Source organism: Dromaius novaehollandiae, chromosome 2 (assembly GCF_036370855.1).
Source record: "Dromaius novaehollandiae isolate bDroNov1 chromosome 2, bDroNov1.hap1, whole genome shotgun sequence".
NCBI classification, from domain to species: domain Eukaryota; kingdom Metazoa; phylum Chordata; class Aves; order Casuariiformes; family Dromaiidae; genus Dromaius; species Dromaius novaehollandiae.
Window position 1 is genome coordinate 94,529,047 of NC_088099.1, and position 26,457 is coordinate 94,555,503.

The 26,457-nt window shown below is 38.5% G+C and overlaps 1 protein-coding gene across 6 annotated transcripts in view; it reads right to left on the reverse strand.

The window, feature by feature from the left end:
- Positions 1-26,457, reverse strand: part of CARMIL1 (capping protein regulator and myosin 1 linker 1) — a 198,264-nt gene that overhangs the window by 38,834 nt on the left and 132,973 nt on the right. For all 6 annotated transcript variants that reach the window (XM_064506937.1, XM_064506940.1, XM_026115610.2 and 3 more), the window contains 9 exons: positions 24,698-24,870; positions 22,138-22,206; positions 18,000-18,093; positions 15,660-15,758; positions 13,190-13,318; positions 12,826-12,957; positions 8,112-8,287; positions 5,740-5,827; positions 3,448-3,597 (listed from right to left, as the gene is read on the reverse strand). In XM_064506937.1, coding sequence (XP_064363007.1) covers positions 3,448-3,597; positions 5,740-5,827; positions 8,112-8,287; positions 12,826-12,957; positions 13,190-13,318; positions 15,660-15,758; positions 18,000-18,093; positions 22,138-22,206; positions 24,698-24,870 — 1,110 coding nt within the window. The remainder of the gene's footprint in view (positions 1-3,447; positions 3,598-5,739; positions 5,828-8,111; positions 8,288-12,825; positions 12,958-13,189; positions 13,319-15,659; positions 15,759-17,999; positions 18,094-22,137; positions 22,207-24,697; positions 24,871-26,457) is intronic.

A 26,457-nucleotide genomic window follows, 5' to 3' on the forward strand; every position in this document is an offset into this window, starting at 1 on the left:
AGATACAGCTTCAGCGGGGACCAGTACAAACAACAAGCTACTGCATACATTGCCTCAGCCAGAAAACTGATTCTCAGCAGGCTTGCTGACAGAAACAAAAGCAAGAGAGCAAGAGGTTTGCTGAAGAGAACAGGTTTGCCTAATAGGTACGGTTTTGCAAACTCAAAAAACCCAGCTCCTCCAAACCATTGGTCCAGGTGCAGTGCCTCTCCTACAAGTCCAAAGTCTCTTCTTCCCACATACCTCCACGAATCGTTTGAGCAAAGTGATAGACATTTATGGAAAAGAAATGCCTTAGAATAGGAGAGCACTTTCCTGGCCTCCCAGGGACTTTATCAGCCTCAGTCTGTGTTCAATATTCTTTTGGTAATATGAGTGCAGGCTCGCAAACATGCAGAGCAGTGAGCTGCAACTCAAGGTTTCAGAGTGGAGGCTTGCAGAATACAGAGCCAGGTACATCATCTGCAACCGCAGCTCTGGTCTGTTTAAACATTACTTTGCAAGGCTTAGGGATCTCCAATGGCCAAACAAGGCAGTGTTTTGGAATAACGCCATTTTGGAAGTGGGAGCTAAACAGCTATTTCTCATTTAAGATTAAAAATAACCAAAGGAAATTAGGCTACGGTTCATAAAACTATATATTTCTCTTTCTAGTGAAATCTTTCAGCAACATATGTTTCTTGCACTGACCTACTTGCAAAGCATTAAATATTACCCTTTTTAAAAGGTTCATCATTTCTGTGCAAACATCTGTACAACACTGAGAAGGCAAAAATCAGAAGAATACTTCCAAGACAGTATCTGAAATATGTACAATTTTCCCACAGCTAAAATACATCACTTGGAAAGTGTTCTATTTTAAATTACTAACTCTACACAGAAGAGCTAAGAAATCCATCCTTAAGATGCTTTTAGTAGGGGGAAAAAAACAGCCAAAAGACCCAGTAAGAACACTAGCTCAGTCAAAATCTCTGTATTACTCAGCCTCTTGAGGCTTTTTTTTTTTTTTAAAAAAACCAAAAAACAAAACAAAACAAACAAAAAAAAACCACGGCAACCAGCATCACTGGCACCCACAATGCAAAAAGCAGCTCTTTAAAAAAGAGTCACAGTCTTTAATAAATGGATACTTTAGCACTGTGTAAGATCACTGCTTCTTTATACTCTGTGTTTATTTGATGCTTCATTCTCTTCAGAAATTAGATATTGATGAGAACTTGGATCACAAAGGTGTTTAAATCTCTGTGCGAGATACAGGTGAAGGAAGAGAATGAAGAGAGATATAAACACTCTTCAAAGTAAGCAGTTAGCATCTAATGCATCTTTTCAAGAGTGTAAGCATCATCACATTTCCATTATTTTAATATGAGCAAAATGAAAGATAACAGCACAGCGATATGATCCTTTCATATAACCATGGTGAGAGTAGATGGAGACAAGAGCTACTTTTTAAGTTTTCAGAATTATTATTTTTAACACACTACAAGAATAAATTTAAAGAGGGTAGGGAGGGGGCAAAATGAGCACTTAGCTTATTTTTCTATAGATGAATCCAGCATGTGAAAATTCACTCACAGATACAGGATTAAGATGCTGCATATTTTACTATAACATCTCTCCCCCACAGGATTTAGGGATCAAAATGACTCCTGAATGTTGGCTGCAGAAAGCTTCTGGAACTCAATAGTACCAGCGATGAGCCAGATGATGCATTCAATGACACAGGCCTCAGAGGGATCTGTGATGTTCAGACAAGCATTGCATCAAATCAAATCTTGGTAAGGTAGCAGATTTGGAGGGGAGAGAGAACTATTTTAAGCTGATGTTTCCAATGACAGTATGCTTTCATTTTACAGCTAAGCCAAACTAACAGACGGCTGCTGCAGAAGGGAGCAATCCTGCTACTCCTTCCCTTGAGCTGTACTTGTCCAACTCTGCAGTGAGTCTATTCAGGGAAGTCAGTCAACAAAACTACACGTACAAAAAGATGTAATTTATTTTTTTGCCAATTTAGTCTCCTGTGAAAGCACGTGGTCAAGAAGCAGGTAGGAGAGAAGAGAAGACAGACCACCCCTTGCAGCCGTGGTCACCTATTGGATTGACTAAGCTGTAATACAGATGTCTCTATAGCAGAATTCCTCAACAGACTAAGCTGGATGGAGGGGAATTTGAGGTTGAAAACAGTTAACTACCTATTTATTTGGAAATTTATGGATTTACATCTCAAAGAATCATGATATGACATTGGGACACATTTATAATAAAAGCCATACACAAGATTTATAAGGCAGTTCAGTAGTTTATGTTCAGCCCTCTTACTGAATCTCTCACACCTAACTCAATTACTTTTGTAAAGTTTGCCCTGTAGTATCACTGGCAGCCCAAACTAAAGATTTTAAGACTTCCTCCATACCTCTTAAAAATAATTTTAAGAACATCTGAAACTTCTGTTCATGGCCAGTAACATAACTTCCAGCCACAAACAATTTTTGTCACAGCTCAGACAAATTCATGTCAAGTAGAATGAAGACAAAGGCAGAAAACAGCATGCTGTCACCTGACAGGACATCAAGGGAGGTGATCCTTTCCCAGTACTCAGTGCTGGTGAGGCCACATCTGGAGTACTGTGTCCAGTTCTGGGCTCCCCAACACAAAAGAGCCATGGAGCTACTGGAGCGAGTCCAGCAAAGGGCTAAGATGATGAAGGGACTGGAGCATCTCTCATATGAGGAAAGGCTGAGAGAGCTGGGAGTCCTCAGCCTGCAGAAGAGAAGGCTGAGGGGGGATCATATCAAGGTGTTTAAATACCTGAACGGAGAATGTAAAGAGGCTGGAGCCAGACTCTTTTCAGTGGTGCCCAGCAACAGGATGAGAGGCAACCGGCACAAACCAAAACACAGGAAGTTCCATCGGAACATAAGGAAAAACTTCTTTACTTTGAGGTTGCCTGGAGAGGTTGTGGAGTTTCCCTCTTCAGAGATATTCAAAAGACCAGGTATTCAAAAGACAGGGTCCTGGGCAACCTGCTCTAGGTGATCCTGCCTGAGCATGGGGGGTTGGACTAGATGAACTTTAAAGGTCCCTTCCAACCTCAACCATTCTGCAATAGCATGGTCCAGTTTATTACTGCAACCACACCTCTATGAAATCACGGCCTGTGAAGGAGACCATTTATAGTACCAGTTTTATTGTAGCAACACATTCAAGGGAAAGGCCCTTGAATAAGTACCTGGAAAGGGAAAATGAAGAAAAGGAAAAAGCTTCTCTTTGCTTAAAAGCAATATGCAACTCAGACAAAATGTTCATAAGCTAATGTTTATTTTTTCCAGAAGACAATTCCTAATTACAGTTTCCTGACGCATTAGATTGCCAAACTGCAGTTTAAAAATCATTTTTCCTCCAGTAATTTACATTTTTAACCAAATGGACTGAGGAAATGTGTCTTACCATACAAGTGTCCAGATCTTCCAAACGTTCTATCTCTGTCAACTCCTCAACTGTGATAATAGAGCGTTTAGTAGGTTTTTCTTCAGCTAACTCAATTTCCAGTGATTCCTGCTGTGGAAGTGGTTTGCCACGTCTGGTCAAATGGTCAGCCTAGAGGCAAGGATAAAGACAGAAATACATCAGTCAGACTGTTAAGAAAAAATACCAAAAAACCCAGCAAGCTTGAAGAATTCAAGCGACCATAGATCCTACAAAAACAAAGCTCAGTTGAGTGTGTTAATCTGTACTAGGCTTATTTTTTTTGCCTCCCCCCCTTTTTTTTTCTTCCTTTGGATGGAAGAATCTTTCCATTACACGTTCTAAGAAGGAAGGGAGAAAGTCTATTGGGAAAAAAAGAAAAGCAAAAAACACTATCTTGTCAAAAAAGGTTTATTTCTCGAAATTACCTCAAACAACTGTGTCAATGCAACATACATAGACATTTGCAGGTGGTGAAAAAAGCTGTACCTGACACTGCCAATTTAAGGAGTTAGCAAAGAACAGGATCAGTGTATGTAATCTTTACTTTATTATGAACTGTTTATTCTTAAATTGTTGCTGTCAATTAAAGATTAACACAGACAAATTCTACAGGAGCTCCCCCCAAAAATATGAGACTTATACTCGTCAACATTTTCAATGGTACTATCTGAAATAATCCCTAGCTAACAAAAATAGGGCAGAATATTAAACTGTGAAAAGGACATGCTACTGCTGCAGGCCAAAACAGATCCAAAGTAAACCAACTCAAATCAAACATACAGTCAATCATTTCTTAAGAATAAAGAGCGCTGGTGATTAGCTATGGACACAATCCTGAAAAACAGGGACTGGCAAGCATCTAGAAGCTGCTACTGGGAGGGAGACCTACCAAATCTAGTGCTGAAAATGAGCTACCCCTGCAACTTTTTGACAAAAGGAAGTATTTTTTATTTCCTTGGCTACTTCAAAAGAAGGATAAAGGCATGTCAAAAGAAAGGCAGTATCACTCCTATGTGTCGTGTTGGTTAAAACCCACACTGGAACAGTCTGTCTGGTTCTGGGGTCCACATTTTTAAAAAGGCTATTGAAAAGCTGCAGAAAGTGCAGATGATTGTCATTAAAATGATTCAAAGATTGAAGAAAAGGACTTACTGTGCAAGAATCGGGGTCTGCCCAAGCTGTGCAATACCACAGGACACAGACAACCCAGTGCTCCTGCCAACTGAGCCTGCTCCAGAATCAACTGGAGCTAATTAGCAAGGCCAGTCACACAGCAGGCTGATGTGTGAGGCTGTTACACAGCTCCTGAGACCAGAGGTTGTATCTTTGCAGAATACTGCTCTGTATCACATAGACACACACTTAAATAATTCAATCTTTTAACTTACTTAAAAAAACAAACAAACAAACAAAAAAACAACAAAAAAACACCCAACCAACCAAACACACACAAAGACGACAGAGTGATTTGATTTCTGTGTATGAGGACTTTCATGGAGAGGAAATAAAGGTAAATAGATGGTTCTCTAATCTTGCAGAGAAAAGCATCCAAAAAATTCATCACTGGAAGTTGAAACAGAGAAATTCCAATCAGAAACAAAGAGCAACTTCAGCCATAACAGTGACCACCCACTGGCTTCCGTGAGAAAAGTACTAGATTCTCCTTACGGATGCCCACTACACAGGAAATGGAGAAGTTTTTTTTCTGTGGATACACAGACATGTATTTCTTCTGCTCTTCAGGAAGCAAATAGCTTTGTAACAAATGATTGGCTTCTGACAGCTGCGTACCTTCAAATAGGAAAGGAAATGCTCTGCTTCTTATGTTTCTACTTCCTTCTCTTCAAACTTGGTATCTCCATTTCAAAAGTAGCCTTGATACCTATTCATTTAGGAAACAAGGTCTCTGAGGCTTGTCTCAGCAGTCTCTCTCTAAAAAATGTCTTTTCACAAGCAACCAACCCCTACTGTCTCACCAGGACAACTAACGACTCTGTTCTTAACTAATTACTCAGTGTTGCATTGCAATGGCATTTTTAGTTTTAGATCTGATAATGGTGCAAAAGATTATAAAGCAAATATGTAATGCAGCCTCTGAGGTTGCTTCCTCCTTAAACCAAAGCAGCAATAGTCCCACAACCATATCCATCAATGAAAATAGGACCAATTTCAAAAAGAAGCTGTGCTAAGGAGGAACTGAACAAGTCATAAATGTAATAGCACTGTTAAGATATCTGGCATATTCAGATAGTCAACCATGCAAATACTCACCAATTTGTGATGGCAGTGGGAAAGTGCATCCAGGATTTCATCTACAATTCGGTCAGACAGAAAAGAGGCCACTGTCAGCTTTACTTCACTGTGTGATGATTAAAAATGAGAACAGAGAAATTTTTAATTCACACAGAAGAATTTTGTCTTTAGTAAAAGTTTAACAGTGCAATGACTATACAAAATGAAGTCACTTTATTTGAAATAGAACACTAGAGGGTGTGAGGATACAAGGCTGCAGGCTTCAGAAATAAACTCATGAATCATACAATAAACACAAGAGCTTCTGTACCATTTTTAACCTGCTTCTAACTTTTTTTTTTTTTTTTTTTTTTTGACAGCTGAAATGAAAACATCTGGGTAAAGAGAGAGCTGATTAAGAACCACATGTGAAACTCAGTAAGGAACACTCCACTACTGAAGTCAGAGAAACACAAATCTCAAATGAACGGGATTAGGACAGTCTTGCCTGTTTAACTACTACTACACTGAACAATTACAATTCACTCATTTCCTCAACTCCTTTTTGTATCCATCCGTCACCCGAAAGGCAACTGTATAATGTTTGTTGTCCAGACTTTGCCACCACAGCTTTTTGGTTACATATTGTTTCCTCTTTTTGCTCTAGATAACCTGCTTCCTGCCTTAACGCCAAGTCATTCCTACTACACAGAAATAGGTGGAACACCAATATCCTGGTACACTTAATTGAGATTTCAGTGGTTACTTATCTTGAAGGGAATGTGTACCATGAATTATTCCCTTGGTGTCTTCCTTGGCTGCAGTACAAAATGCTCAGGCTGGGGAGGGTAGTTGACTTACAGATGACAAGCACATAAGCCTGAGCTGCAACCTGAAGCTTCATTTCTTCTGCCTCCTTGGTTTCAAGACCAGTTGCCTCACCTGATACTTACCAGCAAGTATCACAATTTCACTTTTAAGTTTTTATGCACAGATTGAAATAGGGCTGAAATAGCAAAGCAGCTTATATCTTGGGCTAGCACTTCTGCTGCAGGATGTTTGTGGAGGGGGGAAAAAAAAAAAAAAAAAAAAAAAAAAGAAAAGGTAAGAAGCTACCTGGAGAGGCAACACAGCACACAGGGAAGGAGACAGAATGGTGACCAAGCCTAATGAGAAGAGAATAAGACTGAAGAAGGGATTTCCCTCAGTTACCTTCATACTGGTTTTAAATAAATGTAAGGCAGGAAGGGTTACAGTGAGGCACCCTCACCCCATTTAGTTGAAGCTTCTGTAGGCAGGAAGAGAGGAAAGGGGGGGGGGGGAGCGGGAAAAATGGTGGAAGAGGTACTATTTTTGTCTCCAGACAAAGATTTGATTGATAGGATTAAAGTGAAAAAACTCACCCTCTGAACCATTTTAAACACTCTGAATACATAGCTAAAGTCTTTTACACCCTTTCCTGCCAATTTTGCTGCACTCTGCAAAACTGAATTCTAAGTCTTACTGCTTTTAAAAATAAACATGTCTTCCTCTTTTCTTGCAAAGATATTAGCATCACAATGCAAAATGACATGCTTTTCCATCAAGTAGAGAGTAATCCTTAGCCAATAGCAACTGCAAAAGTTTAACTACAGATCAACCGTGTTATATGCCATAAATATATTGCCTGATATACATTTAATATGAAAAGAAAGATGCCGCAAAAGGTCAGTAAGAAAACAAACAAGCAAGGAAGCAAACTCACTTTTTTTTTCTTTTTTTTAAAGAGGGAATTACAAGTTGTTTAAGGTAACCATCCATACCTCCTCTTTTTCTTTGTTTGAATATCCACATTTGGTGGGGGGGCTTGGAGGAGGAGAGGGATTCCTGAGTGGGTTTTTTGTTGTTGTTTTTGTTTTATTTTAAAGTGTGTTATCTGCTGTTCACAACTCCCACACAAATAAAAACCTTGAAGTGATTGCTACAACCACAGGGCAAGAGTAAATGCAACAACAAAGCACTGTTAACACTCAAAGCAAACAAATACAGTTTCCTTCTATTACAGTAATTTAGTGTTACCTGGTAACACCAGTAAATTTAAAAAATTGTACCAAGTCATGAAAAAGTTATTTGTGCTCCATAAACCAAAACTCTTATTAAAGAAAACAAAAATACCAAATATTACATGCATACTAAATGATCAAGTTAATTTAACATCCTTGTAGATTCTGAATACTTGAATGTACTGAAATAAGTTCACTGGACCCACAGGATGACAGGATTCCTGCTCTTTGAATGCCTTCATATGGTTTCTTATAAGCCACAAAAGCATTCAAAAAATCTCCTACTGCAGAAAGACACATGCACTCACCCAAAATTCAATGCTCTCCAAACTCTATAACCAATTTTGTCAAACTAGATTTTTAAAGTACCTAATTTTATTGAGGATATCAATTCCAGATTGCTCCAAAAGGACATTTTTCACAAAAGTGCGTGGGATGGAAATCTTCTCAGTGCTAGCCTCAATCAGGTCTTCACGGATATGAGCTTTCTTCAAAACATTTGGGCAAAGGTTTTCAGCTGCATCCACCATAGACTCGAGCAGTGTCTGCAGCACAGTGAGCAAAAACTAACATCAGGTACAGAGATTTTCATTGGCTGAAAGATCACAACATTATTCATTTGCATAGCAGTATAATATTTTTGTTCTTGTGATTTCTGCAATTCCTCTTCCCAATTTCCAATCCATTTGGCAATCCAAATATAACATAAAAGATATTTTACAACATAAAGCTAAGGAGGAACAATATACTACTTTTGAATCCACCCACGACTGTACTTGTCTGCTGTTTCATATTTGAAACATTTACATTGTGTTCAATTTACACATTAACATTTACAATGTGTTCAACATTGAAACATTGTGTTCAATTATCAGAATAATAAATTAGGTCCCCTTGTGCACCCAATGCTACATCTACAGGCTAGAGAAGCAGAGGCTGCTTTGCTGCAGTGGCCTTCACTCTGAACTGTGCCCTGCATCTGCAATTTTCTTCAGCATTTCAGACCTGCCATTTGTAAGCGGCATCGGTATATGAACAAAGGAGAATCAGCAGAACTTCCCATGGTGCATGGGGTTGGAATATACTTCATGTCAAGTAGCTATAGGTATGATTTGCAGGTGGTATGCAAGCTTTTCCTATGTGAATCTTATTTACATAAATGGAAGACTGTAACAAAACTTAGGTGCAGCCAACAATTTTTTATGACTGATCAAAAAATCCAAACCAGAACAGAAAAAAAAGCATGTGAACTCCAGAAACAGGACCATGTAACACCTCAGCCCTCCCAACTGTTTTTTTTTCTTGAAATAAGGTCTCCCCTGCTGATGAAGTTGATTTCCTCTCTCTTAGAGAAGACCTTCATATGCATCTCAATGCTACATAGTTATCTTATGAACATCTTTTCTTCTCTTTCAATTGTAGTAGAAATATTTCCTATCTGTGCCTGTGAAAAAACATAATGCTGGTTTAAATCCAGTTTTATCACCTACTGGTTTCTTTTCCAAAACTCAGTTCTGACTACAAGGTTAAACAGCCCTCACTACAGTTGCATTTGACTGCCTCACAGTCCCTCACATGATCATCCTCATATGAATCTCTCTCAAGAAAAGTGCAGAAAGCACTAATATTCTCACATATATATAAGAATGAGAGACAGAGAAACACTTCTAGTGACCTATATATCTCTGAAACCCCTTTCCTCTAATTGCTTTCAATTTTTGTAACCAAAAAGCTTAGATAGGAATATAGAGGGTAAAAGCAGTCATCTGGAAAACAAATTTTTAAATTAACATTCTTTTATCTACATGCAAATATGTAGCTTGTATGAAGTAAAGCAGATTTACTTATAAATGCAAAGCCGCATTTTCTGATCAGACTGGAAATTGCTTTTTGTTCAAATTCTCTCCTATATCCCCCTTACTCAGTCTCCAGGCCCAGCAACTCAGCAAATTTATTCTAGGTATCTTCAGGAGGCCATTCATTCCTCAATTTCCCATCAAATAACTTTTTGCAGAGGTGGCAAGAGGTTAAGGCTCAGAAGCAAGGGATTTGAGAGCAAACTCTCCATCCATTCCTGGTCATGAAGTGCTACTAGAAAAGATCTGTGAGGAGACTTGTGTTCACCAGCTGCCTACTCTGGAACCATTGAGCTGCTGTGTCCCAACAGCTGTAGAGTCGCCTCCCACTCCAACACTTCAAAGCAGCAGTGAGAATAAAGACATTGTTCTTGGTTCCTGCTTCAGTGCATGTTAAAACCCATTTACCTCAACTTTCAATGCTCTAAACAAGCACAAACAAGCAGCAACTATTAAAAGACATCAGATTTTTCAAGATGTGTCATGTTGCAACAGCTATCTAGCAGTTTTTCAAAATCCTGAGGAAGCTGGGAGGAAGAGAGGAATGGGACAGGGCCTTGTTTACTGAAATGGGCCGAGTGAGACTGGAGTTCAGTGACCCAATGAGATGCAACGCTTGAAGAGAAAAAAGAAAATTCATAGTTCAATTTGCATGGTGTACTAGGCAAGCCTAGCTCTAGCCTCGATGCTTCAAAGTTGTACCAAAATAGTGAATTGCGCCTCTTGAAAACTCTATTTTCTTTTTCTTTTCAATCTCATTTCACAGGTAAGTGCCCCATACTCCTGTCCTGAATCCTTTCAATGATGGAAACTCGCAGCTAAGAATATTGATTATGGAATGGAAAATATTTCAATCACAAGGATGCAAGTGTCTGTTAGCAGACATACAGAAAGACGGGAAATGAAGTCCTGTCCACAGTTAAGGACTCGTAACACTAAGAAGGTAAGGTGAGTAAAACTGACTGGAGGATGGCAATATCTGAAGAAATAATGGAGCAACTGATGGAGCTAACAAATCCTTTGTATTAGGAGGGAATTTAGGAGGAATAATTCAAGCACTCGTGTCCTTACAGAACAACCTTCTCTTGCCTAAACACCATTAGTCTTGCTTACAATTCTCCCTTGGATGTTTGCTGATTGAATAAAGTATCTCTGGGTTCTGCGTATCAACAGTGACACCAGCAGGAGAAGAGAAGTGCAAGAGCTTCGTTCTAATTTCTCCTTTGGCCAACTCAACTCACTCAAAGATGTTTCTTTTCCTTATTCCACCTCTTCCTTCCCTTCCCATTCATTCTTTGAGATTAAAAAAAAAACACAACCCACATTCCGATACCTGATTTACCTAAAGAGGCATTGACTATACCCAACTTCCAAACACCGCTTTCTAGAACCTGGCTCTGGTTGCTATTGAAGCTAAAAATCAGAACTTCACTGATGATGCAGATATGATGTTCCCCCCCCACCATCCTATTACAAAGAGAACTGCACTTATGCGAGCTCTCCTTTATCTATCTCCACAAATAAACTCCATCAGACTTTTTGAATTGGCCTTAAACAACTGAAAGAGAGAGAGAAAAAAACCCCACAGACTAATTCTTGTTCAATGTTTTCTCCTCCCTCCATGGAAAGTACATCACCACAGAGCTCAAAAGAAAAGCTTTCAGCCTTGAGTGTAAAATTAATACCAATGACTGTTTTATACATATATATAAAAATACACATATATATATACACACACACATGCATATATACATATACACACACACAAAGAGCATCATGACCTTACAGTTTTTTGTAAGACACTTAAACTTTGATGCTACACAAATCATTAAAGTAATTGTAGAAGTTTAGAATAGTTGAACTGAAGTGCCTTTAGCTGTAAATGTGTAATGCATAAATGAAAGAGACCCATTAACCCAATCTTACGTCAGGAACTATGTATGACATTCCAAATGCAGCAAAACCCCTTTCTTTTATAAAACTCTCCAAAATGCACAGGACTTATTTAAATACATGAGCCCTGCGCAAAGGGCAGACCTGGTCATGGCTGTCCCAATTACAGCTCCACTGGGAAGAATCTTGTAAATATAAGGTTGCAGATGTGGAAGTAATTTATCTACAGCACAGAAATTAAAAAAGTGATACCGAATCTTCATCTTATTACATATAATGGGGGAAGGGGGGAAAATACTAAAAATTAGGCATCATATTCCTCCTCGTTAACTTTTTAATTCAGAAAAAGTAATTAGTAATGTGGAATTATTATTGTTCTTCATTCCATTCCCAATGACTACAGCATTTTCATTTTGTTTCAACTGAACAGTTCAGTTGGCAGTTTCAGATTCTTTGGTAAGTTTAAATATAGCAAAACACTAGCAGGTTGCTTAGTCATAAACTGAAGATGTTCCCAGTGAATAATTGCCTCAGAACCATATTCTTAAATTCGTGAGCTTCCATACAGATCCCAACAGTTGCTAAAATTTCCCCAACTTACCTTCTTGCTGGACTGATACCTTTTCACCTGCTGCATGAAAGCCTCTTCCTTATTTATTACATAGTAATACCTATCAACCGAACATATAAGCTACTGAGCAAGTGCTGGCTGAACAAATGTGAATCTTTACAGATCGACATCCATTTCAAGAACTGAGGTTTGATATGCAATATGTGAAAGAATCTCCTGTAATGCTGCCTGTAATAATTATTGGGACACTCTCAAATACTTATTAAAGTTTTCTAAATCAAATCAGTTTAAGTGGAAATTCTGGACCAGGTTCAAAAGTGATCACTGGGATAAAAATTCTCAGCAATAGAGTCTGTCACTTCAGTAGGATACCTTAACTAGTGAGCACCTCCCTCTAGGGTATTGGATTTTTTAGGGTGCTTGAGAGATGCCTTTATTAAGGGCCTAAGGAACAGTCAAGAAGTCTTCCCTTGCAGAAGAATCCCAAAAGAGACACATGGTGCTTATGGTCTTCCGCTATGGAAATTCCATTTGATACAAACAATGCCTGTTTTGCCTGTTGCAAACACTAAAGTAACTTTTTCATTCCAACTTGGCAAGTATCCACATACTAAGGCACAAAGTTCTAAGAAACTAATAACGAAAAGACAATTTATGTACAATGTTTTTTTCACTTCTCAGTATGTTTGGCATATTTGCTTTTTCAAGAGCAACAGAAGATCACAGATGTTAGTTATTTCTGATAAAACATCTGTCCACATACCTTAAGTTGCTCATCAACAACCCTTGTGACTTCTCCAGCCATGGATTCAAGCGTCACTTGGATTGGATTGGAGAGTGAACCATTTGCTCCTGCCCAAGAAGCTCCACCAAGGTGGTACAGATTTGGTAACAGCTGTAAGACAGAAAAAATATCTTTGGAAAGTAGGCTCCTCACCAAATGTCTTAAGATCTGGACAAATATGAAGAAACACCTCTGCTTTTGTTATTTTAAATACTATCTTGAGCAGGTTGTCTGAAAAAAAATACTCTTGTGACACATTGTTATTATAAATCCCCGAAAAGAGAAGGCTGCAAGCATAAATTGAACTGCAATCAGTATCACCAGTACCCTGGGAAAAGCTTACCGTTTTGGAATTCTTGGCATCCCTCATAAGCCTTTCTGCAGATTTGACATCTTCCTGTACAACATCCACACCACAGTTTCTTAAAGAGTTGAGATGATCTTGCACTTTAACACATATTCTGTCAATCATCTACTTGAACAAAAGAAATAGAAAAGATAAAATATCAGTCCAGGCAGCAAATCAAAAGTATCAGGAGGGGATTTGTAGTGAGGATGCAACAATCTGGAAATGCATTATCAGAGCTTGCAGAAATACAAATGCTACTGAAAGAAAGCATTATATCTCATAAATACACACACCCTAAATGTTAGGAAAATAAACAAAACTACCATTTAAAAAAAAATAAATCCTTTCACATTTTTCTCCCACAGTTACCTGTAGGATAGCTACAGATAACTAACAAGTTGTCCAGTTTAGGTTTTGGTTTGCTTTCCTGAAAACTTTAATATACTTAAACCTTGACTGCGAGATCCCTGAATTGTTAAGGAGTTTGTACAGTAACAGAAAGCTCTATTCATTACAATCCATTCAAACATCAGCAGAGATTTGTCTGAGCAAAATTCTATTGTGCTAGCTTTCTGGATGTGTTACACCAAGCAAACATTTCTAGTTGTAAGGAAATTATAATTACCAAAGCAGAAGTTTGCACCAGATCTTTCACAGTGTAGTCAACTGAACTTCATTTGCATCTGTGCTACATTTCATTCAATGCACTTCAAATACAGGGCAGGTAATATGTTTATATTCTTACAAGATGGACCACTGAGAATGGCTGACACACAGTCAGTTTTGATTGAGAGACATGGGGCAAATATAGTACTTAAAAGCCTTTATTGTTCTGCCTAATATTCATTCGAACTGACTATTTGACATTTTGAAATGAAAACCAAGTGCATGTGTCACCGTCATTGTAGAATGCCCTGAGTTCTAGCATCTCATATAGTTAGCCATGAGAACTGAAATAATTTAATAGCCTGCTTCTTTTGCACTCCACATGACTCTTCAAAGGGTTTTGGCTTTTTTTGTATAAATACAAACAACTAAGACAGTGGGAAAGTCTCACTGGGACATCTGAACTAAGAATAATATACTCTGGGAATAATAATACAATTCCACTGTGCTAGCTAGAGGATCTTTTCTAGCTCTCTTTTAAAACTGTTTTTAAAATCCATCTGTATCGCACACAATTTAATATAGAAATAGGTAGTTTTACTATTTTTAAAACAACAACAAATTACATTTACTGAAACCTGATGTGTGTGTGACTGTTGGGAAAAGAAGCCTAACTAAAATCACCAAGCCATAAAAAGATCTAAACTTAATTCAAATGGAGATTATCAGCATAGGAAAATAGGTGACATTGGAACAGATGAATGACTTGAATAAAATTAAGTGATGCTGTTCTTGCAGTTTTTAATGCCAGTACATCTCCACGTACCATTTTCTCTGCTGAGAAGTTAGAAAGTATTTTCAGGCCCTAGTAATGAAACACTCTCCCATTAGCTTTTAAAGATGGAGGTAGAGAAAAGCCACTGCGAATTAAGATACACAAAAAAAAAATGCAGAGGACACAGAATTTTTACTAACTCAGCTGAGAACAAAACAGGTGTTTCTCTCCTGATTGCTGGAGTCTTCCATTTGCATGGAAATACAATTGATGCAAACAAAGGTGGAAGCAAGTTTAAAGTAAGGACTATGGTAAGTTTTTCTCCACCTTTGTCACTCTGCTTCCATGGTGCACTGGAGCTGAAAACAGCCCTGAAGGGTGCTAGGAAGAAATGGACTGGAATAAAGACAATGCTGAACTATCACAGAAAACTCTTGTGGTCCTCCCAAGGCAGGGGGAGAACACGTGACATTTCAGCAAGCCTGGCTGATGGTGTAGTCTGCAGACAAAACAGGAAAGCTTCCCAGCTTCAAGCAGCCTTTTGGGTTGTGTTAGACAAGGAGCTTTTTCAGCTGTCCAGAATATAAGTGACACAGAAGACTTCTACTTTCCTTTTCTTCTTCCTTCTAAGTAAAGGTGTAAGACAGAGGATGACATATCCTATAAGGCTTTTAGTGCTGCTGGTATCTAAGGGCATGTTTACATGGTATTTCGATGCTATACAAAGATGCTGGAACTGGTTCAGACACCAGAAGTGGCATAGTCTTATGATGATGCTCATCACGCTGATGAGAGCCTGCTCTCATCTCAGACTCCTGAGCACTAATGAATGGAAGAGCTCCCGGTTCCTATGACAGTTTACTCAGAGATAGCTTGAGTCTTTCTCTGCACAGTACTAGACTGTTATACATAGGTCTACCTCTTCCAAAAAAAAATTAACACTGATAATCATTGCTTCAGGAAACCAAGTATCACCCACAAGGCAAATTCTGCTATAGGTTGCTCTGCTGCAAATAGAAGAAAACTTTATCCCAAGCCAGATTTTAAAAACAGAAAACTACCCATACGGAACAAGGTTCTCACCTGCTGAGTGGTGCTAGTGACAATGCCTTGCTGCAGCCGGTATGCCTGCTCCTGCAGGTACTTTCTGGTCTCGTGATTACGAAGCAAGTAGTTTTCTATCTAAAAAAACCCAAAATCCGATTAGGAAGCTGATTCAACTCTCCACATTGTCGTTTGCTTTCAATATTGCCACTGTATCAGAGGCTAGGAGAAATAACTGCCTAAGTATACTTTTGCTTGTTATCTGCAAACCTCATTGTATGTGTCTCAGTGCTTGATAAACACTGACAAATGTTCATTCATTCAATGACTAGTGAAACACATTTAAGCGCTGTGCTTTCGCCAGTGCTTTCTGAATTAGTCTTCTCTTTTGAACAATTCAGTAAGTTATGTTGACAAAGGAGTAGATCCATGTTCAAGAATTATCTGAAGGGAATCTATTCTTAAAGTGTTGCTGTAGAGACAAAGATGTGGAGACACGAGAAATGAGCAACAGCTGTATTCATTTCTTTTAGATTCACTCAGCTCACTGCAAAGAGATGGATTTAAATGGCAGTATGGACTTGAGAGGAGTAAAATTTCCCCAAATGCCTAGCATAGGGACCTCAGTTAACAAGTTGTTATGGGATAAACAATATGTGAATGCTGTTCAGGGACAAGTGATTCCTACCCTCAGCTCCTGGTCACAGCCCACCATTACTGTCACCAGCTGTTACCACCTATCATCTGCCAGCTTAATGGCATATAGTTATCCCCTCACTTGGGGAATATCACTATTTAAGGTCCATCCATGGTCATGGATCTGATCTGAAGGGAAGAGAGGGGAAAAGATGGGTGCAGTAGCCAGCAGGGTGTGAGGCAGAGACTAATGGGGTTTGGCAGTAACCTCTTAACCTGGAGCAGCAGTCAGAGCCCCATGTTCAGCTTTCAACAGTAATGCAGGGTTTGTCCAGTTTGTCCACACTGGAAGTGAAGTGCTGTGGAGATACTAGAGCTGGGTAGTTTAGCCAGTAGGTCCACCTGGGGCCGGACCAAGGCCATAAGCACTCTGACTGCATTCAAGCTGAAATTTATGGGCTTTTCTGTCCCTCTCAATCAGCTCACGCAACCCTGCACCAGGCTCTCCCCCTCAAAACTAGCACAGGCAGGTGTTTGTGCGTACACGGAATTAACTGCCTGGTCTGCAGTGCTTCCAGGGAGTTTTGCCATCTGTGGGGGCACACAACACATGACTTCTTTATGTTGTGTAAAGAAAGCCTGAATGATACAGGTTAAAACAAACGCAGGGCCAAACACATTCTTTAGCAACTTTTAAATGAATAAAAGAAAATGCTCTTTATACATAATGCCTAATTAACATGTAGAAATTAAGCCCCTGTGGACAGAAGCTTCACAATATTTTTTCAGAGAGATGCATTTATAATTCCAGATATGAATCTACCTACAGTTATATTAGAAAAAATGCAGAAATAACCATCCCCTATGATCCAGATTTTTTAAAGCAGAATTTAGATCATTTTCATGCATCAAAGAAATAGGAGCTAACTACTACTATTTTTCCCTTTGAGAATCATTTACTGAAAATTTCTTTGCTAATAAGGACCATAGACATTTGCTTTTCAATCACAGCTATCTGTAAGAGCTACTTAAGGTTTCTATGCCCCTACCCTGACTGAAGGAAAACTATTCATTAGAAGTTGTGAACTGTATGTTTTCTGATTGGCTAGGAGACTCAGTTGGAGCTTGCATGGTCTACTGTATTAAAACTCAGTTAGGAGTTCAATAATCCACGCAAGTGGAACAGCTATAGATACTGTCAACACCATCGTCATCCAAGAGAACATGTTCGTGCAGTTGTTTGTTTATGGCAACATAGTGTGTGAATTTTGTATAAAACACAGGCAGTAAATGTTTTTATCCTCCTCCAAATTAAAAAGCATTCTTTTTGTCTTGTACAGCACTGACTGTGCTCTCCGTGCCACAACAGGAAAAAATGCATACCAATAATTCTGTACACATGGAAATACACACAAGCACATACGTGCAAACATGCCAGTTTCTAACCCTCACTTCCATACTTGGACATATAGAAATACATGGTCTAGCTTGTACTGGTTTAGTTATGTCTTTTTGATACTAAGCCATTGCATTCTATCACCCTTCACTGCAACCACTCTTTGGAATAAAAAGTTTTACTTGCTCCTGCAGGACTTGATTACCACATGTATGCCCACGCAAATCAAACAATCAATGACTCTGGCCAAGAATTCTTATTCAACCAAGCATGAAGTCACAACCACTTAAAATTATTACTTTTCTTTGGTTGGTTTTAGTTCTGTACATGGGTTGTATATGCAATACCTTTTGCAGTGCCTCTTCTGTTTTCTCAGGGTTTGTTTTGAGTGCTTGGGAAGCATCGTTCATAGGTATAGGCATGAATCTCAAAGTATAATTCCTAAAGAAAAATAAAAAAAGGTTTTTAATAGTAAAAGTTAACCTAATTACTGTATCTCATTATGAAGAATAAACTAGGAGAAAGAGAAGATTTATCTTGTCTGTCTGTAGAACATACATGTATCTTCTACATTTTTAAGTGGACTAACTAGAGGCATGCATACTCCTTTTGGCATCTAACTCTTCTTTACCACTAGATATAGGTGGAGATCTTAAAAAGAAAAAAATGCAGTTAAATAGCCAATGCCCAGTGGCTTTCAATTAAACACTTAACTGTTCTCTGTGCCTTTGCCCACAAGATTAGATTAGTTTCGCCTATGTCACACAGACTAGGAATTCTCAGTGCCTGCTGGCAATTCTATCAGATCTAAGTCTAAACGGAAATACTCAGTAACACATAGACAGTGACCAAGAGATGTAGTTTTGAAAATTTAGTATTTAATACTTTCTTATGTTTAAAACAATTTCAAGACACTTGCTGAATTTTTAATAGAAGCTGACCAAACAAGCATAACATCTCTATGCTGCTTTATAGAAACAATTGCTCCCTGCATCTTACTTATTTGTTTGCAAAGTATTTCCATAGCTACGTCCATCTGCTGTGAAATGAGAATAAAGATAGGATTTTGTCTCAAGTCGAAATTGCTTTCAAACTCTGAGAACATAACTTGGTTAGCATGACACAGTTAAAATGAAAAACACTGTATGTTATACCCACACACTTTCCGATTTGTATAGATGAGAGCAAAAAGAGCAGGAAGCTCTTAAAAACTGCAAAGGAAATTTTTCTTCACATTTTCAATTAGCCATAATTTTCTGCACACATCTCCTCCTCCTCTGGTTGTCTACAAACACTGTACCAAAGGTCTGTTTCTATACTATCTAGAGCTTCACAAATATATTTAGAACCCACTATTTTTGAACACTTAAAGCTGACAGTTTCAACTGAGTCAAGTCCATTGAGTTCATTGGACCCATCTCTCACTAAAAGCACTAACAGCAGACACTTGAAGTACTGTGAAGGAATGCAGTCTTTTGAAATGCCAAACACACCAACTCCTTGCTGATACTACCCAACATTTTACATTATATGCTCATGCAAGGCTCTCACTTTTTTCCCAAATGTAAAAACGTTGATGTATAGCTGTTGGTGGCAGGCAGTTACTTGTGCGGGCCTGCACAGTCAGTGAAGTGTCCATCCTTCCACAGCATCCAACTGCTTACTGTAGCATAGCTGAAAAATTAACTTCTCTTCCTAGCTGTCTTGTCCTTCAAAAGAACTGTCCCTGCTATACAGAAACTCTTACATGTCCTCGTGTACTCTAAAACAGCGAATAATTGGCTGTTCACCAACATGGGGACTATCTTCAAATGTCAAAGATACTGAGTTCAAAGATAGATAATGGGGACAGTATCATATTGCAATGCTAGTTTATTTCATCTAAGAATTAACCACCTCTTGGGGGAAAAAAAAAAAAAATCAAGAATTTCGAGCTTGCTTGCAACTTTGATCATCAGAGCAACATTTATCCTCACACTTTGACTTGTCTCAGTTTTCTTTGAAGTCTAAAATATTTCTCCGTTCTCCTTATTTTGCTTCTTAAGCCTCCACTTCTCAGTTGTAATAGAATGCATTTCCCTACCAACTCAATAATCCAATGGTGTTTACAACACTCTCAATACTCTCAGCAAAATACCTATATTAAAAGAATGTTATATTTCAAAGAGAGGTACTCAGAAACCAGAAAGGATGTTTCAAAAACCTTCCCATCTCTCTGTCTGCATACAGCATGTGTGACAATAGTCTTAAATTTCACCACATGCTATTTCTCCTGCAGTAACTTTTGCTCCACTCATGATTTAGACTCAGTGCTGCAGAATGATGATTATACTGCCTAATTTTGTTAAATCAGGAATAAGACTACTTATTTTGTAGGCTTAGATATGTGATTTTGATATCATTGAAAAGCAAGCATTCTTAGCTCTCCAATAAATCCCAGCGTTTTACACCAGATTTTAGAAGCTGAGCTATTTCTCCAGTCAGTCCATACAGAAAGAGTCTTTTAAAAAGAAATAGAGGACACTACAGTGCAGTTATATGATAAAGTGGGCTCTAGACTGCAAAACTCACAAGCATATACTTATTTCCCCATCAAAATTAATGACATATAAATCCATGTTTCACAAATACTCTCCTGAATTAACACCTTTACAGAATTCTATATAAATTTTTCCTAACATTTCATGTCCGTTGGCTGGGATATCGTTGTGGCAACTCTGTTAACAGTAAAGCTTGTGGAATTTCATTGCAGGAATAACATTTTCATGAAACACTAAATAGATGAAGAGAAGCTGGGAGGAGGGGGGAAAGCAATGTTCAAATTACTTCAATGTGTTTTAAAGTTTCCTTACAATCCCTCCCAAAGCTCCTCCGGCAGCCTTGTCATACTATGAAAACCTGGCTTTCTTCTTTTGTGATTTAATATACGACTATCAATTTTTTCCCTAAAAACGAAAAAACAAAACACCCTCCCAACCCACCCCTCCACATACCAAGCTCTTTCAGTATATTTCATTCCACTCAGAGCAACAATTCTTTCCTACAGAAAATTGATGGTATCATGTATTTCTAGAAAACATATGGTGAAGGATGTTCTCAATATGTTTTTGAGATGGATTGTTTGAAGACTAATATTTTTTAGGCAATATTGACAATCCCAGGCTTGCAAGTTTAAACCTTTGCTCAAGGCTTATGTTGTGATATTACCAATGGTTTAATGGTTTTAACATGTTAAAAAAAAGACAGAAGATGACCTCAGCTTCCAAGCTAAATGAATAAGACATCACTGCAACAACATGACAGAATTGTCACTAGCATCTCCTTTTTTCTTCTTAGATGATCTGCACCTGGCTTAGAATATTTCCTGCCTTTCTATTTACTTCTCTTCTGAAATGCTCGGATAAAAGTAAAATTGATGTTAACCAGAAAACAGCGTACATTCTTTTTTGCCAGACTCGTAAACATACACTCTATTGCTCTATAAAAGAGAAATGTCTGGACAAAAAACCTTTGCAAATTATTATTCACTACTGTCAGTGGAATCACTCCAAGATGATTTGCTTAATTATACATCATTTACACGATTTCCCTAATCAGTGCAACTGAACTGATTTTGAAACAAAGCATATAAACAACAGTTTCATGAAACAACTTCTATACCAGTAATGCAATGCTGGTTGATAAACTCTAGAATTATGACCCTTTCCAAGGGTTAGGATGCTACCCTAAGCAGCTATACAGTTTTGCAAGACATCTTGTCTAGAAACCAGCAATTGTGCATTACCTTCACCTTCAGAAGAGGCCCTTTGCTCCTGTCTGAGGGATTTAATGCTGTGAAACAACTGCAACTACCGCTTAATTTAAATCTGCAATTTTTCCCTCTTAAGAAAAGTAATCATCAAATATAGAGAACTGAGATGGAGAGAGATCAAAGTCGTTTAGCATCTATCACTGGTAACTGCTGCAACTGAGTTCAGTGAAGCAAAATGACTCAAACCACAGAGATTAGGATGAAAAACCTCAGTACCTGAGACCATCACTACTAGATTCAACTTGCTGAGGGAAAAATAAATAAATAAATAAATCAGACAACAAAGGCATGCTTTAGTAATTTTCTGTTATTGCATATGGCTCTGTTCATTGACTACAGCAGAATTTCTGCATGCTCTATCAACACAAGAGAAAGAAGAAAGAGGAAAACCAATCTCAGATTCAGAATTTTAGCGCCAACAGCAGAACTCACTGGCCTGAGAGCTGACAGCAGAATATGGATGAGAGCGCCACAGAGCCCCTTCTCATCCTTTTGAGTTAAATGTGGAGTCATAAATTTTATTTTACATTAAGCACCCTAATGCTTAAAATTGAGACGCATTCAGCATCTTCAAATTACACTGACTGCAGGGAGAATTGCAGATGCTCAGGTCTTTCAGGATCTAAGACTTTGGCCTCCTTTTTCATCTGTCCTTCAGTTGCTTGAGAACTTACTTTTCCAGTGCCACAGCTATGTCCTGGAAGCCCTGTGCAGTGATGTTATTCTTGTCCCATATTACAGTTCTGGGGGTGGGGGGAAGGAAAAGAAAAGAACATTAAGCAAGAACCACAGATGATCCAAACAGATCAATAAAGAAACTTTGTACTTTAAAGTAACATAGTGTAATATGTCCAAATATGCATATGTATAGCGGAAGGCAACATTTTAAACCCCTGTGTTTAGTTACAGGCTAAAACCTTAGAATAGCAGAAGTCAAGAAAAGAGACTACAAAATTCAGTTTACCTTCCTTTCAAGAGGACTTTGTACTATATTTTGCATTATTAGTATCGAAATATAAAATGCACTGCATTAATGTCAAACACTTCTAAAATACGGTTAACAGAAAGATTTGGAGATAAAATTTTAAATCCAAGTTATCAGCTCTTTCCAGGAATAGCACCAAAACAAAGTTCAACTGCCTGCTTTACAAGCTCGTACTGAAAAAAAGAAAACTGCAGCAACCAATCAATCTCTATTCCACAAAGGCTACATGACTCTGTTATAAAATAAATGTTTTAAAATTCACACTAATTGGTGGCCAAATTTTTCAGGCTATTTTATATCCACTCCTGTACCAGTTCATCACACAGTTCCTATGATTCCACATGCAGTGTAACTAGCTGCCAGTATAAGCTGTTAGGTTAGGTGCACAAATTGCAACTCTTTTGAATATACAGTGCACCTAACCTACTGCCCGGCAGTTTGTGTACATATGATCAAAGATCTCATTAGTAGTCGGAAGATGCAATCACACAGATAAATCTTACTTGTGCAAGAGCACTAGTTACAGCTGCTCTTAAAGAAAAAAAAAAGAAAAGAAAAAAAAAGACTTTTGGCCTTGCAAATAAAAGGACAGAGAACAGGGTTTCACAGATAGTGACACCCTTCTGCTGCTGCAGAACTATCCCTTTGGGTTTTTTTAGAAGATGCAAGATAAAGGTAAGGAAGAGAAGGATGGAGAATATACTCTCCAAAGAACAAAAGTGTTTGGAATCAAATCTTGGACATTTTTGTCACTGGGAAGTGCTTATACTGCTACCAGGGCACGATTTTACAACATTTTAAGCACAGGCAGTTATCATTACATTGTTCACTTTGCAACCACATCATAGATTATCTACCATGACATTTGGAGTACTGCAGAACATTTCAATCCACCACCCGGAAAATCTTCAGGCCTTTGTTTGTTAAAGTACTGTGGTTATTTTGGGTTAATACATTCAACAAACCCAAGCTACCTCTCCAGTGTTTCTTGACATCTTCAATATTCAGTGACTACCTCAGCATTTGGGCATAGCAAACACCAGGATCCCTGCTTCTGTACAAAATAGCCAAGACACTTCTGTGGAATTTCTTATTGTCTGGGGAACGAGTCACTGGACACCAAACACAAAATGGTCTCTTCATACAGAAAATACACTGTGGAAGCTTCATCTGCACAGCCTGACAAAAGGGGGAGTAAGAATTAGTTTTACTGACGATGGGGACATATTTGGAGGTGCACATCCAGATCCACGCTGACTGAAGGTTCACTGTTTCCTGATCACATGCCAGACAGAAAAAAAAGTGATATTCTCAAGCCATCAGTGCCAGCTATCTGCTAAAAAGCACAGTGAAGTTGTTGGATGGATGAAATTGCAGAGGAGAGATACCAAAGTCCATCAGATCTAGTGACGGAGGGATGGTCAATGCTGCCGCCCATACTGATTTCCACATGCTCCTAGTTTTCCTCCAAAGTGAGACTCCAGAAAACAAAGAACAATTTATTTTTTTTTCCCACCAAAGTACCAGAGTTTTCTCTGCTAGAAAGGCCTTCAGTAGAAAGAGAGTGCAGAACAAAGTAACTAAGTGTTGGGGCAAGTTTCCCAGAGAGGTTGTGGAATCCCCATCCTTGGAGAGCTTCAAAACCTGGCTGGACAAGTCCCTCAGCAACCTAGTCTAACTTTAAAGTCAGCCCTGCTTTGAGCAGGAGGTTGGTTAGATGACCTCCACATTCTCTTTCAACCTATTTTTTTCTATGATTCTATGAAATTTAGAGCCCTCTTGTCACAACAAAAACAGAAAGATACTGTCCCTTCAAGAATATAAGGGATGCCACTACAAGCAAGAAGGCTTAAACCCTACCAGGGCTAAGCCTGAACGAAAATGGATTTGGATTTTATCTTGGAGACAGGGAAGGGATTGTCTCTGTCTATTCTTCTGTCAAAACCACGCCTCTCTTCCCTAACTTTGAAGTGGATGACCAAATCAAATACCTCACGTTATATTAATCAGTGAAAGTACAGAATTCTCTGTTAATCAAACAATTTTCTGCCAGTTTCAGTTCTGGAGATGTTTTTGTAGAAAGAATTTCCTTGCTTTCCCTTTTTAAGTAAAGAGAATCTTTGCAAACAGAGACACTGTAAGGCGGCTTTCCCTACCCGGGGTCTTGAAGAGAAACAGACAGAGAATAAGCCAAAAACTTCAGTATTATTAAATCATTATGACTTTTCCTGCAAATATGTTCCCCTTACCTGAGCTTTGTGTTTATCTGTAGGGCTTTTGCTAGCATCTTCGCTCCCATGTCTCCCATGGCATTTCCACTAATATCCACTTTTGTAAGAGATGTATTGCTGCCCAAAGCATTAATAATGATGGTCACCTCAGTCTTCAGCTTGGAGTCTGCGAGGGACAATGACTGCAGAGGCTGTGGAGCATAGAAAAGACACCAATAACAGGAACTGATAATGCATTCGTTTCTCATACATCAACCAAAAGAAGTCACACACTGGTGAAACTCTCAGAGAGAACACCGTGCAATCTAAGAGTTAAATTGGTTTGCTGTGGATATTATAACACACGATAAATTAGAATAGTAGTCAACATTTTACAGCACAGGTGTCAAAGACACACACAGGCAGACTAAGTTGCAACCTTGAAAAAAACATTTTTAAGTGTCAGTATCTCCCATTTGCTGTATGAGGGCAAGTACTGAATACAGCAGAAACTTGTAAAGAGGCAAGATAGCAACAATCAGCTTCACAAGACAACTTCTGTTGTCCAGTGAGTTTTGCTTAACCAGCATGCTTCACTGTCAGTGAGAAATAAAAATATGGTCTAGTACCTACTTTCTCTCACTCAGACTGAGAATGTTTTCACGGGGTAAGTTAGGATCCAAGACATCGTTAAAACAAAGAGAATTCCTTTAAATTGTTTTACTATTGCTACTTCAGCTTTAAGGACTGATTTTGCATTTCTGTTCCTTCAACTAAGGGCATTGACATGTGGGAGGGAAGAGACAACTGTAGCAGGCCTGAAACTAAAAACCATAAGAAGAGTTATCCATTAACATGAGTAGGATAATGGATACTATTCACAGCGATACTTAACACCTGTGATTGCAATACCTTTATGTAGCTTTTTCTGTATACTACCTTAAGCTGAAACTGCTTTTGGGGGGCTCCTGCAATGCATATTCCAAAGCCTTACAAAAAACTTACTTTTAAAATGCCTGTATTAACATCTGCAGACCCCTTCCTCCATTGTCAATGGCAGGAGCTTAAGAACTACAGTCCATCCATCACCACGTCCTGCAGAGGTATTAAAGCTGCTAAAATTGTAATTCGTCATTGTTGATGTATGGTAATTCTGCAAAACACTTTCCCTTGCTCAAGAGTGAGTTCATAAGAAGGGTATTGTCACTGCACACTCACTTAGGCATGCATCAGATGATAACTTTAGGAGCCTAAAAATCCACAGATTGCCAATATGAGAAAAATCTGCACCTCACAAGGATGAATCATGGCACCTAAACTAGATGTGATGGATTGGCAGCTAAGCTTGGATCAATGTAACTAAACCAACTGGCCTATATGTGCTTCCTAGCTCCAAGATGCTTGTAGAGTACCTACTATACAATGGACTCTAGCTTCCAGACACCATGGGACTACAGTGACAGCCAAAAAGCTTGCAACAATGAGGAAGGCATTTATAAATGAGGAGATGCATACAAATTTGGAGGCACAGCAGGTTTGTAATTAGAAAGTCTAACAGTAACAAAAGCCACATGCTGGTTTTATTTTAAATTGAAGTTATTAAATTACTATGTTAATGACCGTAATATGCCTATGTTTCCCTGTTTTATCACATTATTAAAGAATATCAGCATCACATTAGAATGGCACAGAGTTCTTGGCACAAGTTTGAGACGACCTCCCGTGACAGTCACTGAAAAGCAGCATCCCACAGTACTGAAGGCAGAGAATCAAGAGTAAGCTCGTGAAAGTGGTTTCTT